The 14456-nt window shown below is 43.5% G+C and overlaps 1 protein-coding gene across 1 annotated transcript in view; it reads left to right on the top strand.

The window, feature by feature from the left end:
• Positions 1-6276: 6276 nt before the first annotated feature.
• The window catches only part of SNX4 (sorting nexin 4), a 34241-nt gene continuing 26061 nt past the window's right edge, over positions 6277-14456 (top strand). The window contains exons 1-2 of the mRNA XM_083840669.1: positions 6277-6658; positions 7650-7765. Coding sequence (XP_083696795.1) covers positions 6572-6658; positions 7650-7765 — 203 coding nt within the window. The 5' untranslated portion in view covers positions 6277-6571. The remainder of the gene's footprint in view (positions 6659-7649; positions 7766-14456) is intronic.

Here is a 14456-nt window from a genome sequence, read left to right as displayed (position 1 = left end):
CCTTTCTTTATAAGAATTTTTCCGATAAACTGCACCCACTTGTTTTGTGTATTATGTAAATTATGCTCCTAGGGAGTTAAGTTACAGTACCTTTTCCCTTCATCTGTACTTATAACACAAGGGGAGGTGTTAGATGGGGTACAGATGTGGCCAATAAATACATGGCTATGCCATGGCCACAGAAGCACGCCTCTGCAGAGAGCCGCTTGGTGTGCTCCCGGTTGCTTCAGAGTGCCCAGACGCAGCTTAGCCTGTCCTCCATGCAGAAATGGCCTTCTGTCCTTGCCGTCGGCTCACGTCCTGGGAAAGGTCCAAAATTGTTCTCCATCACTTGGTTGTCTTTAGATCAAGCTGGACATCTTCGCATGTGCTAAGTAGTATTAACATAGAAGGGATGGGTTGGCCTGAGCTGCGACAGCTGAGGTAGGGTTGTTTAGGAATAAAGGACAAGCAAATGCTTAGTCAACTTTCAGAAAGACATTATTTTCCAATCAGCATACTGAAACTGCAGTTTGCACGGTGGTTTCCTTGGGTGACCTGCCAGCTTTCTACTTTCTGGCTTACAGCATTTCAGTATGCCCACAGCTCACTCGGGCTGCCAGCTGGGTTTTTCCAATGGGAGCCCTTCGGCGCATTATGAGGAAGCTGGACAAGGCTTTTGCTGGGAACACCACAGATTATTCATGATCAATGGGAGCCTCTTTAAAACCAGGAAGGATCCCCTGCTGCGCCGGGAAACTTGGAGAGAAATAATGTCCTCAGCAGGAGCCCAGAGGGGCTTTTTAAACAATGGTGGACATTGAGAAAACACGCCGTATAGCTTGGAAGTGTGAGCATGGGCAGGCTGAAGTGCTGGGTATTATTTGCTGAACCGCAGGACCTGGGAAGCCAGCAGGAAGCCTGAGCAGCATCCTCGCAGCCAGGTGCCCGAGCCACGGGCAGTGGGGAGATTTCCAGGTGCCCAGTGCATCCCAGACAGCTTCTGGGCTAACCCAAATCCTCTGTGATGCTTCTCCGTTTACGCAAAATAATCTTGGGGAAAGATCTGTGGCCTGAGCCCACTCAAATGAGAGGAAAGGCAACAGCTGCCCCACATGGTGGCATCTTTATGAGGCAGTTGGGTTTCTACGGGAAGCTCTGCAATGGGAAGCTCTTGGCGATGATGTTTGTTCTGCTCTTCCTAAACAGCTGTACCCACTCTCCAATAAAGTTAATTTTCAATATGCTTAGCTGAGGCTATTGTAAGCAAACCTCAACTGCAAAATAGGAAGAAGACAAGGCTGGGAGCTTGTTTCTTTCCCAACACTGTGGTGTCACCCAGGGTTGGTTGGGAGCCCCCCAGCATGTGCCCCACCAAACTTGGCCTTTCTCCAGCCAACAGCTCCTCTCCAGAGCACCTGCCTATTTCTCAGACCTTATCCAAGGAAAGACTGCAAACTAAAAATCCACCAGTTACTTGGAGAAAAGTTAGCAAGAACTCTGGGACTTAGCCTGAAGTGTCTGAACTCACGTTATAGAGCTTTGCTTCAACGAGAGAACACAGTGACCTTTGGAATAAGGCACAGGGGAGGAAGAAGAGATAAATGGTTATTTTTATTGTTGACTTGTTTATGCCTTTTGGTGTAAATTCCCCTGCTCCTCTATTAGTGATCTGGACAGCCTCATAACTCAATACGTACTGAAGGCTGGATTTAAGCTGAGCAATGTAAGGTTTCTGCAGGGTGGTTTTTAAGTTGCATTGTGGGAGCAGTTTTCCCTAAGTTCTCATTTAGGAGCTGGAAGATATTTACTGGAGAAGTAAAATAAAACTGTGGCCACCTGAAACAATACAGCATATATTTAAACAAAGGTTTCAAACAGCCTGGGTTTCCACTGCAGGAGGCAAGGGTCTGCAATCCATCAATGGGTTGGAAGCTCCCAATGTGGACACTGAACACCCCTGTGCAGGGCACCATCATGAGGGACTTTGCCAGACCCAAAAAAAGATGCTGGGTTTACTTCTTCATCAGAAGGTGTTCCTTCAGCCCTTTTGATTGTTTGCATGTTGTGTGACCAGACTAATATCTCTTGCATTTTCTCCTATTTTTTTAAAATCTGTTGATATCAGTAGAAATTAGTGGTGATGCTAAGACTGAGTCCTGAGGCTTTGGATAAGGTCCATGAGTATTTTTGTTGTGGAGAGGTTTGTTCTACACTTCAAAAATTTCAAAGGCAGGCCTAAGCACAACGGCTACTTGACGGATCAGGGACTTTGCTTCTACTAGTGAGCACAAATCCAGGCTCATACTCTTAATTTATGTGCATGTATTGTGTGGTTGTATTGAAACATCACAACTACTCCTAAGTTGTCCTAGCAGTTAATTAAACCACGTGAATTTCAATGTCATCACTCCTCAATCTTATAAACGTGGAGTTAGTTTTACCGTGCCACTAGCCACAGCCACCTGAGGAGGATGGGTGTGCGCCCTGAAATGCAGATCTGATTCAGCAGGCATCCCCATCCTGTGTTCGTAAGGACACTGGCTTAATTTAATAGGGTTTAATAAATTCAGATGCCATTGCCTGGTGGGAGCTGAAGGCATTTGTCATAGAATTGTAGGATCAGAGAATCACAGACTGGTTTGTGTTGGAAGGGACCTTCCAGATCATCCGGTCCAACCCCCTGCCATGGGCAGGGACACCTCCAGAGGTGACCTAACCTCTCCTAGGCTGCATACAACAGGCTTCTTGACCAAAGATGCATCAAGATTAAGTAAATGCCTAATTTGCTCATCTCTACTGTTCACAACGTTACTACCTTGTTGTTGTTGTTACTCTTGTTCAATTCTGAACCAAATCTGCTTATTTGTTCATGTGAAGTTTCAGGTTTCTCTGCTTTCTTTTTGCTGTTTTTGGAGCCACTTTCAGTAATTTTTCACTCATACTGCTGATGTTCTTGTCCAGATTCTTTCAAAAATGTGGATTAGTTTTTGCTTTTTATCTTGTACGCATGGATACAGTTCTGCCATTGGTAAAGTTAATGGAAAACACTGCTACCAATTTCAGTTGCTTTTTTTTTCTCCCCCTGAAGAACACCCAAATCTCTTTTCCACTCTCCACTTTCCTTTCGATGAGTTTTTTTTTTTTTTCTGAATAATTAACTAAATATTGCTTTTTCTACTGTTTAATGGCCATTTCACACAGCCATTTAGATGATATAGAAGTATGTCTAGGAGGAAGATGGACCTATATGAGGAAAGGATTTCCCTTTTATTCTTTTTCAACCTACTTTTCCTCCTTCCTCCCGCACTCTTCCATGCTAAAGCAGCTATTCAAGTGTGATACTTTCTCCATTTCCCCTCTGTGTTTTCTTGGGAAACATACACAAACACTTTTTTCTGCACCATCCGTACCAGTGACACCACGTGCAGACAGACACCAGGGTCTTCAGTGAGAATCAGGCTTTGGAGACCAAAAGCTGTCATCACATCAGCTGGAGGCCTCCGGTTAGCAAGCACCTTCAGGTCTGAGGGAATAGCTGGCAGAAGGAGGCATGAACAGTTTGACAGCCTGACTCATGATCTTTGTATTGTGAAATTATCATAGGATCCAGGAGCCTGAACTGCAGATCAGAAATGTGCCTTTGAAGGCAAACTCCTGACCATCCTGCTTTGGCTCAGGGCAGGCGCGCACTGGGGTTATTTCAGCAGCAGCTGAACTGAGAGGTGCCCAGTCCCAGGGAGCAGGCTGGGGGAACCCTAAAAAACATCCCCTAAAATACATATGGAATGGATGCCAGGTCTAAAGAGAGCCTGACTGTGAGAGTGGTTGTGTCCAGCTTTGGGGGAAACACTAAAGCTTATTTTGACCAAATAGAAGTCTTGGAAGTACTCTTAAAAGCACTACTGTGCTGGAACCAGAGCTGGCTAAGATTTGGGTGCCGTGCCATGATAATGCACTGAAAAAATACCTTCCCAACCTAGACACTGGTGATAAATTCTGACCAACTCTCAGCCTTTCAGGTCCTTCAGGAAAAGTTGTGTGATCGGCTTGTTAGACCTAGAGACATTCTTGAATGTTGAGTTTTATTCACAGGTCTGACGATCACCCGGATGGAGAGACCTTTCACTTTGTCTCAGTTTATCTGTAAGAAAAGACTGTTAGCCCACTTTGCAGGCTGTGTGTGGGGGAAACATGGCTCAGGAGGAGCACTCTGTACAGCTGTGGGGCCTTTGATGCTTACCAAAGAGCTCTTTGTTGCACGCTAGTTTGTCATGAGGACATCCCACACTTCCCTCTAATGCTCCCCAGGCTATAATGTACGTGAGGGTTTCCCAGGCAGTTGATCATCTGATTTGGATCCTCTTACTGGTACCCTTTTCCAACCTACGTAGTGTATTCATTCTTCTCCAAATCTGTACTACGCCACATCTCTACTTTTTAGGAGTAATAAGAAAAATCAAAGCTGAAAATAGTTTTTGAAATGACTGGATGTTATAACTGCAAAATATTACTGTATGTTATTGATAATGTTGTTTCCATAATAAAAATATTTAATGCAAAGTATGATATCCTGTATGAGCTTCACATAAATATTTCCATTATGTTGCTGATATGGATCTGAAAAATTTCAGTATGCACATCCTGCAAATGCGAGTGTAATTGATACAAGGTATGTATCTTAATGTACATCTTGAGTAAACATAAGAAGACCATACCCTAATGGAAAACAGACTTTGTCTTACAATGTGCAATCGTGCTTTTACATCTAAACTGGACTTTGGGTTTAGAAAACAAATCTTAAATCAATCCTATTCAAAGGACAAATCAGAGTTCACATATTTGTAAAAAACTTTTGTTCTAGGCAAGCCTTTTGTGAAAAAGCTTGGGAAACTCCATCCAGCTACAGTGGTGGAGGGGTGGGAAAGGAGGTATCAGTTCAAACAATCTGAGGAAAAAGTTGAATAAACATTGAAGACAACAGAATAGAAACCAGACGCCAAATATTCATTCATGGGATCTTCAAAGGGGATTTTGTGATTTATTTTAATTGTTGTTGAAAGAGAAAGATTAATTTTTGGATGAAAAATGTATGCAAATTCAGCCCTGGTCAATACTAAAAAAAAATGTTTCCTGCTCAAAGCACGAGAAAGCAAAACAAAGAAACTCATAGTATCAGTTCTTCAGTCCCCCGAAGTGGCCTTTAACCTGGGTTTAAAAAGGGCAGGTAGGAAAAAAAAAAAGCTACATAAACACATAAAAAATGTCATGCCTGAATCAAGGTACAAATCTGGTGCAAAAATGGAAAACCTTAGGGGAACGACGAGGCAGCTCCTGAGAGTCTGAAATGATGTTTGAACTACCAGGAACAGATAGGAAGAACCTCTTTGCCCAATTTGCCAGCTGGACAAGGACTGTGTGGGCACCATGGGGTTCTGAGGGAATAAAACCAAAGGCTATGGTATGGATCTGTCAAACCCAAAGGCTGCGATAATGGTATGGATCTGTCACATACACACTATGTGTATATATATGTATGTACACACACCAGGAACATTTTGGCAGTCTGATGTTCAGGAGGAGCTGAGGGGCAGGGCTGCTGAACATCCCTCTGAAAAGACAGCATCACATGAAAGCACAGTGAGGGCTTGTTCCTGCTCAATGAGAAGAAAGGAGATAGCTGAAGCTTTTATTAAATAACAGCAGAGATTTCCCAAGAGGTGAACTCAGGGGATTTTAACTACTCAGGTACCTCTCGGGCAAGCGTGGTGGCAGCCCATCCATGGTGGGACACACTTCAGGCACAATGGGAAGGGAAAAGAATGCCTATCTGGATTTCACAGCACCGCCTGGAAGGAGCCCATGGAGAACATAGGGCAGAAGAGAGGGTAAGTAAAAGCAAACAGAGCACGGAGGAGTCCTTTGGTGCCTGTAAAGGAGTGATGTAAAGGAGTAAGAGCAGAAAAATAACAGGCTGGTGGGCTTTACAAAAACGAAAACAAAATCGAGCTGCCAAATGTTAACAAACATCTCATGGGAAAGTTGACAGCTAGTGAGAGAAACTCTGTAAAGCAAAGTGCCAAGTTGTCTTGCTACAGAGGTCAGCTAGGATGGATGCTGCATGGAAAACCCCTGTGAGTGCATCAGAAACTCCTCGATGACCTGAGAACCAGGAGAGGAAGTCAAGAAGCATCTCCATGTTACAAACATGTAACTGAAGGAGGACGAGCACAGACACGACCACCCAGGGGACTGCTAAAGGCCGGTCCCTGCGGAGGGGAGGCATACAGCTGCTTCAGGGCGAACCGACTGAGGTCTCTCCCTCCTCACGGCCGAGGTGCCCGGCCGGGCCCTCCACGAGGGGACTCAGCAGGCGGCCGTGAAGCCGGGGCAGGGAGCCAGAGGCCTCGATACGCCCGGCGCCGGAGCACCGACCGCCGGCACCCGGGGCGGGCCGGGGCAGCGGCGCCACCTTCCCCCGGTGCCGCCGTGAGCCCGCCCCGGCCGCTCTCTCTAGGACCTGCGATGAGTTTGCCCGCCGGAGCCGGCCTCAGCGCCTGCGCGGAGGGAAGCGGCCGAGCCCCTTATCCCCATGGAGAGCTCCGAGGCCGAGCCGAGCGAGAGCCGCCCGGAGGAGGACGGCGCCGCGCCCGGCAGCGAGCCTCAGCCCCCGGACACGGTGAGGGTGCGGGGGCGGCCTCGGCCCGGCTGCCCCCCGCCGCGGGCCTCCGGCCTCGGCGCGGCCTACCCCGGGGGGCCGAGCACCGGCCTTTCCTGAGCGCGCTGCCCGGCCGCCGCGTCGCCGGCCCGGGGAGGGGTCGCGGGGCTCGGGCGGAGCGGGGAGGCCGGGCCCGGGGGGGAGGTGAAGCCCGGTGGCTCTGCGCTGCTCGCCGCGGGGGCTACAGGTGGGAAGAGCCGTTCTCGGCTGCCTCTCCGAGCAGGGGGTGCCAGCTTTTCTGGTCGGTGTCAGAGGGGTTTGTGCCTTGCCTGCCTGCTTCCGTGGCGATAATCATAATTGTTATTTTTTACTTCTCGGCGTTGCGCCCCCACGCCACCCCGAATTGCACAAAGGGATCCATCTCCTGGCTGGGTTCGGCTAGAGGTCCCCGGAGCTCTCTGCCTGCCCGGGGGGGCCGTGCGGTCCTAACCGACTTCTGCCTGGTTGTGTGAGAGATAACTATCGTCCTCACTGAGATTTAAAAACAACAATAACAAAAAAAAGTGGAATCTCATTCAGGATGTATTCTCCTCCCTGTGAAAGGGGAGTAGTGGCTGCACTCATCTCAGGCGTCTGGTGGGGGAATTCACTGGTGGTAGGGAAGTGGCTGAGTAGGAAGTACTGAGAACTATTTGTGTTTTTTTTTTTTAAAAAAAAGTTATTTCTTTACTTGTAGGAAAAATATTTCTTCATTATCTGTCTTCCCAGCTCCTGATGACTAAAGGTGTTCAAAGCTGTGTGTTGACTTTGTTTTATCCCCAAAGCAGGTTTTCTGTTTTCATTTGCACGTGTGGCACAAAGCAGAGGTATAAAACGAAACACTGCCTGAGCCTTTATTCTGTAGAGACCTGCCACTAAATGATAGTGGTGTGGGGGAAGGAGAGGTAGGGTTAGTAGCTTTTGCTTTGTGTGGCTAATGTTACATGAATCTTTATTTTCCTCCCCTAAAAAGATGGAAGACTGTTTAGCAAAAAAAATGGAAATCACTGTTTCAGAAGCAGAAAAGCGGACTGGGAGAAATGCCATGAACATGCAAGAAACATATACTGCTTACCTCATTGAGACAAGGTGGGTGATGAGAACTTGCTCTCAATTGACCTGGATGTGCCATTCCAAACAGGTTCTCCCTCCTTACCCCATGAAAATATTCAGGTACAGCTGATGAGGGGATTTAGTTGGTTTATGATTTGTTATGTGATAACAACGTACTCTAGAGGAGTTTTTCCTGCAAAAACTTGGCATCTGATCTGCAGTTCAGTACTAATGCTGGTTTTGCCTAACTCTGCACTGTAACTCTACGTCTGAAGCTAGGTGGAAAAATGTGTGCTCGGAAGGTACTGCTTTAACACAGTGTCAACAACTGTATGGGTTGGATAAATTTATATCTGTATATATAAGGTTGTATACGCAGCTTGTGTGTGAGAGAGGTTGTGCTTCGTGGTCTAAAGTAATGGTTAGACTTGTTTGGGATCACAAGGAAATAAAGAAGTCTCTTGACTTAGGTCATGTGGTCAAAATTTACTGCTCCACTAGTGTTTGAAGTGTATGTGGTGATCAGATCAAGCAGAACTCCTTGTAAATGTTCTAGGGTAAGGGTTAATTAACTATTTCCTTCCTTCATACTAGTTTGAACTTTCACTGGAGAATTTACTGCTTTCAGGCCTCTTCTGTTAGTAAGATTAATAATACCAAGTACGGTTAACGCATCTAGTACCCCAAATACAACTCGCAATTTTAAGTATCGAGTAGTGAACAAAGCTTAAAAATCCCTTACTTATAGCTCCTTCTCAAACAGTCACAGATGATCCTGCACAACAGGAGTCCGTTTATTCAGCTGAAGCAAGGATTTCAAAATTAAACTTTATTAGGAGTTTTGCATCTGTCTTTTGTACATTGACAGTTGTAACTGTTGGGCCTTGTCTCAGGAATGATGGGCTGTGTAGATAATACTCTCTGAAACAAAACAGTTTGAACTCTTCACAGCCTCAGCAAAATGCAGCCTAAGTTTTCTAGTTGCTAGCTCAAAGGCTTCTCAATTTGTTTAGCTGATGCAGAGACGTACCAGCCATACTGACCGTGGTGCAGACCTGTGGGGATACATTTATTGTATTTTGCTAAACTTCATACTGTACTTCTGCTTTGGATTTTAGTCACGTTTTTAAAATACTGTAGCTCTTTGACACTTGTTAAGATGTTTTAAAAATACTTTTAGAGTGTATTGATATCAAAGACCATATCTTCTCACGTAGCTAATGCTATTTTTCCTTTATTGGTATTTCTCAGTGGGAAGAGAAGGAAATTGGAATCACTGGTATCTAATTGTGATATGGAGTATACTCTGGGGGCATCTTTATGCAGCCCTAGAACATGCTGACTGCATCTCCTTTCTCAATCATCCTTGCATTACTTTAAACTCTTTCCCGCTGGTCTTTCCCAGTGGTTCCTTCCTAGTGGCAAAACTGTATTTTGCTGCCCAGATTGCCTTCTTTCATTAAGATTTATTTTGTTCTGTGGTCAGCAAATACCAAGACCAATTACATGTTTGTCACAGCACTATTGAAAATGTGGGTTTGTCACATCTCTAATAAAATAGGTTCTCTATTCCTTTTGCTGAGAAGGCAAAATTTCTTGCATAAATATAATTGCTGGCTATTAAATGTGCTTCCTGCTGAGCCTGTAGCCGTAGGTGGGCTTCACAGCAATTTGTCTGTGGGTAATAGGATATTTTGGAGCTGAAGAATAAAACTCAGTTTATAGTAATATAAAAGGACGACCACTTAATAGTTGTGTTACACTCATGTGAACTGGGGTTCCGCTGTTGCTGCTATCTAGGATTTAACTTCGATTTGAATCGAAGAGTTGTGTGCGGCTTGGTGAATGAGGCACAAGGTGGATGCAATTAAAGCCACCGTATATTTGTTACAGAACAGGAGCTGACTACTTCAACTTTTAACACGTTAGTTTTGCTAGCTCAGACAAAGCTGTTTTCAGAATATAATTGATGATATTGTGTCCTTTTTCTTTTCAAAATGAGAAGATTTATTACTATTCTTACATTTTCATGTGACTTGTTGATTTTTTTGTAAGTGATAGTGCACCTCGATGTAGTTTTTTTTTTTTTATGAGACAAAACAAACTTCACTGCTGTAGACCACCAGAGTCTCGGCAAATTCCAAGGGTCATGCTTCCTGAAAGCATCTCCTTTAGTCTTGGTTTACACCTTTTTGCATTAGCTTAGTGGATTTTTGTGGTGAGCTATTTCCGTTCAATTAGTCTTGAAGTCAGTTTGTTTCACAGCTTCCGTTAAACTATACAGTTATTTAAAAATAACTCAGCTCTTACATTCTCCCTGTGAGAACAGATGAACACTTCCACCTCTTTGTGTGAAATGGCATTAAGGGAAGTACAAATTCTTATCATTAAGATGTGTAACTAAATATTCCTTCTTGCAATGCAGGTGCTCAGGGTATCATTTGCTTCCTGTAAGGGAAAACGCAAATACCCAGGCCCTCTAAATTCACAGTTGTTTGCTTATTAGAAATTTAGGCATCTATGTCTCATACCAGAATCTTCAAGCTGCAAGAACTGAAATGGTATAAAACTGAGAATTTGACTCCCTGTCTCATACATTCTTGTTTTTTGTGACAGGGCTGAAAATTAACCAGGGTATAAAGGACCTCTAAATGCTCTGTGTTGATGAACTGCAATTTGTTTGTTTTAATTATAGTCCATACAGGGATGCCTTTCTTTCCCATACTCCATAAACAGCTTCTTCTGTAGTAGTGGGGCACTTCATCAAGCTAACTCTGCTTCCGTCCTTGCTTGCTTTCAGATCTCTAGCCTCGTCCTTGAGGTGAAGATAGTGAATGTAATTATTTTTTCTTTTGTGTGTGTGGCTTTAGGAAAAAGTAACACAACTTTGTGCAGCCTGGTAGCTGACTACATGAAGACTACTCTGAGAGAAATGGGCTTGAAAACCAGTAGCCAGCTAGGTCAGAGTTCAGTGGCACTGATGTAGCACCATGGGACTTCAAGAATTTATCCCTTGCTATGCTTTCTTTGAGTTCCTTTCCCAAAGTCTCCTGTTCCACGTTGCCTAGCATGTGTTTCCTGGGGGTAGCACAGAACAAATGCCAAAAGGGGCATGCTGTCTTCTAGTATAACTGCAAAAATGCAGCTTTCTGCTCATTGAGAGTCGGGAAGATCGTTTGCTCCATCCAAAGGAAGTGTTAGAAAGAACACAAGAAAGAAAGTCTGAATTCAGTATGAGGTTTAAACAGGGGAGAGTCAGGAGGCAGAAAAAAGATGGAAGAGTTGAAAACTCAGTTTACTGCTGGTTTTTACTCAATTGATATTATGAATCATTAGCCTGCCTAGTAGATGTGTATTTTAATTAAAAACAGCACTCTTCAGCTGATGATTTTCATGGTGAGGTGACTTTTTTTTTTTTTGGTCACCTTCTGACAGGAGAACTGCCTCTTTGCCATACAGCTTGCCAGGTGCCTTTTGGTGACTCACAAAGTACATAGTCGATCTGTAACAATCCTTTTTCTGTTTGTTGAGAGACCGAAATGCATAGACCGTTTTTAGATATCGAATAGAAAAAGCGTCCTTGAATGGTATTCGTCTTCACAGAGCGTGAACGTTGTCCACTGCAGGGGAGGGGAAGTAGCTGGAAGGTCAAAGGCTGAAAGCTCACTTACCGCCTCCGTAACTGAAGCGGTGATTGGCTTTACAGGGAAATAAACTAATATATTTCCTTCTCTTCTGATTTAATATTTTGCAGCCATTCCTCCTTTTATTGCATTAGGAATTGTTTAATGGCTCATTTAAGATAATTAGTTTTAAATGGCAAATGGGAAGAGGTTAATTAGATGGACTGAAGTTTTCACATTGGCACGTTGAATTAAGGCAAATGAACGCGGCTTTTGGAGTAATGTAATTTTCTAATCACTTACGATAACATCAGTTATGAACGTAAAAGCTGGAGGTTTCAATTTTGTCTTTTAATTTTTTTTTCAGGCAGGTTGGTTCATTCAATGAATAACGTGCATTGTTAAAACTGTACTTAGAGGGGAAACATATGGTTTTCCTGCCTGAACACTGTACAAGTATTATATTGTGTTTTTAAAACCAAAACAAATTGAGAAGTTTGACTGAATGTCAACAAGTGATTATAATCTTAATTGAAACTGGTCTGCAGTACTTGTATTTAATGGTAGAGTTCATAATGTGGTCTAAAAAATTAGATGGTAATGAAGGTATTAAGTGTAACGAGTACTTTTGTGGATTTCCACTTCCTTTCTGGAGCGGTGTTCCTGGGGAGAAACACTCTTGTAATTGGTGATATTTTATGGTCTCATAACGTAACCAGGTGGGGACATTTTTTGGTGCAATTAAAAAAAAAAAAGGGATTTCTCTTATTGTGCTTGCCTGTCCCAAATCCATCCTTGTAGTTTCAAACTCTTTTTTTATTTAAACCTTGTTTAAAAGGCAGTTGTGTGGATGTAGGCTTATAATTGAGGGCTGTTCAGTGCTTTCGTGCCACAGCTTTCCAAAGAACTGCTGCTCCTGTCCTTTACTCAGCTACGCAGTCTTGTGCAGAATCTGGCTGATTTTACTTTGTCAAGGCTTGGGTGGAAGGGGGATTTTAAACTAGCATTAATAACTTTAAAATGCATCTTAAACTTACTCAGATGGGTTAACTGGAGAAGCATGGCTGCTTTTTTGGATGTTGCGCAGCTGTCCTGAGATGTTGTCTTCCCCCTGCAGCTGTTACCAGGGAAGTTTCACTGCCTCTTGGAAAACAACTGGCGTGGGTGCTGCCAGGGCAGGGGCAGCAGCAATCCCCATCATGCAGACAAGGCACAGAGCGTAGTACGTGCATGGAAGACTCTTGCCGAGGTGTACCGCGATTAGGGTGTTGCTTTTTGCAATGGGAATTTGGGCAAAGAACTGCAAAAAAGAGCAAACTGTCCAGGCACGTTTGGCCTACAAGGTTCTCTAGTAGTCATCTAAACTGCAATTTACCCTGTTTCTTCAGGGTGCAAAGTGAGGCTTGTGTGCCCCTAATAAGGGCTGTAAAGCTTGAGTAACTTGGGTTTAGGGTAGCCTAGCCACCTGTGCACAGATCCATCTCCTCAGAACAAACTGAGGCTGGACCTTCAACTGGCCAGACCTCAGTGTGGACAGGGAAGATGTGGTGAGTAGCATGATCTGGGCGGCATCGTCAGTCTGTTTCCTTCCTCCTTGAGTTCTTGAGGCCTCTGTTGGACACAAAACTAAAGTAACAGGGTCCCCATGTCACTGCTGCAGTAGCACAAGTTGACTTTGACTTAGGGCTAGGTATCTATAGAGCTGTGGTCTTTTCCTGCTGAAGCCCTACACTTCTAGACAGCTTTTCAAAAAAAAGTAATTCCTATTTAATCTCTTGATTCTTTTTTCTTTTGGTGCGTAGACTGAGATGTTACTGTTGATTACTGTGTTATTTTTTTTCTTTTTAGATAACAAATGTGTTGTTAATTCTGGCAGGTATAAAGCTGTTGTAGCAGGCTGCTTGAAAAAGCAAAAAGCACATTTAAGACTCCAAATGGTCTGTCTTTGTGGCTTCTAGTGTATAGTTAACTCTGTAAAGCAGCCATGAAGCATTAAGGGCATAATTTACACTGGAGCATTCTTCTGTCAGAAGGCTGCTCTCTCTTACAGTGATAGCTTACTGATGGTGTGTTGACCTGAGCCATTGCAAGTGATAAATGAAGTGCTATGCTATTAAAATATGTGATGATCCTATTGATGTATTTGCCTTCCTTCAGTATTTGTAGGAACGGATAGGAACCTGGAATATAAGTGCGTTCTCTTCTGACCCGCAGTCTGTATTACAGATGTAGAGGACATGTTCTTTATCAAGCAGACCTGAGTCTATGAAGGAACTTTAAAATTTATAAATAGATTCTTCTTTATTTCATTTCTCTTTCTTCTGTTTGTAGCAGAGTGCTTTTTTTTGGTTCTTTTCCTAGACTTGTGGTGCTAGAATTAATGACAATAAAGTGCGGGAATTGAGAGTTTTAAGGAAAATACAGGTCAACTTCTTCATGATAAAGCTGACTTGGCAAAGATGGCTGTGGGGAGGAATGGCAAGCCTGAGCTGGGTAAGTGAAGGCAGATCAGCTATGGAAAACAAGTTACTTAACTTTATTCTACTTATTTATGTTATTATTATATTGGTATGAGAGTGCTATGTTGAGACCACTTCCAAATGCATGCTACCAGAATTTTGGATAGGTCTTTTCTAACATCTTGTGCAGCTGTACTTCTAAAGAAGTGCACTTGAAAATGGAGTAGGAATGTCTGGACCAGAAACTTTAGAGAAAGGAACTTTTCATTCTTCTGTGAGCTGACCTCATCGATGTTGTAGGGGCTCACAAGATTATTCAGAAGGTGATAAATGTAAGATTAGACCTGTACTGCCTTGGGAATTGGTTGGATTATAGGCAGACGAGAACTTCTAAGTACATGCTGTGTTGAAATGAGACACCCAAATGGACTTTTCTGAAGAGTTAGTACTCAGGAGATAGAAAACTTTATATTCCAAGTTGCTTACGGGAATAAAAACGTGTAGAATAAGTTAAGTGAAAATAACCACAATCAACAGTATCTTTCCTGTAGGGCTCATATTAACAGGGAGGAAAAACAAGAATGATATTAAAAAAAATAGAAAGCAAACTTCCTTTTTGCAGTTTACTTTGGGAGGGACTTATTA

This window comes from Anser anser (genome assembly GCF_964211835.1).
Source record: "Anser anser genome assembly, chromosome: 6".
NCBI classification, from domain to species: domain Eukaryota; kingdom Metazoa; phylum Chordata; class Aves; order Anseriformes; family Anatidae; genus Anser; species Anser anser.
The sequence above is the reverse complement of the archived record's forward strand: the minus strand, read 5'-3'. Positions and strand labels throughout refer to the sequence as shown.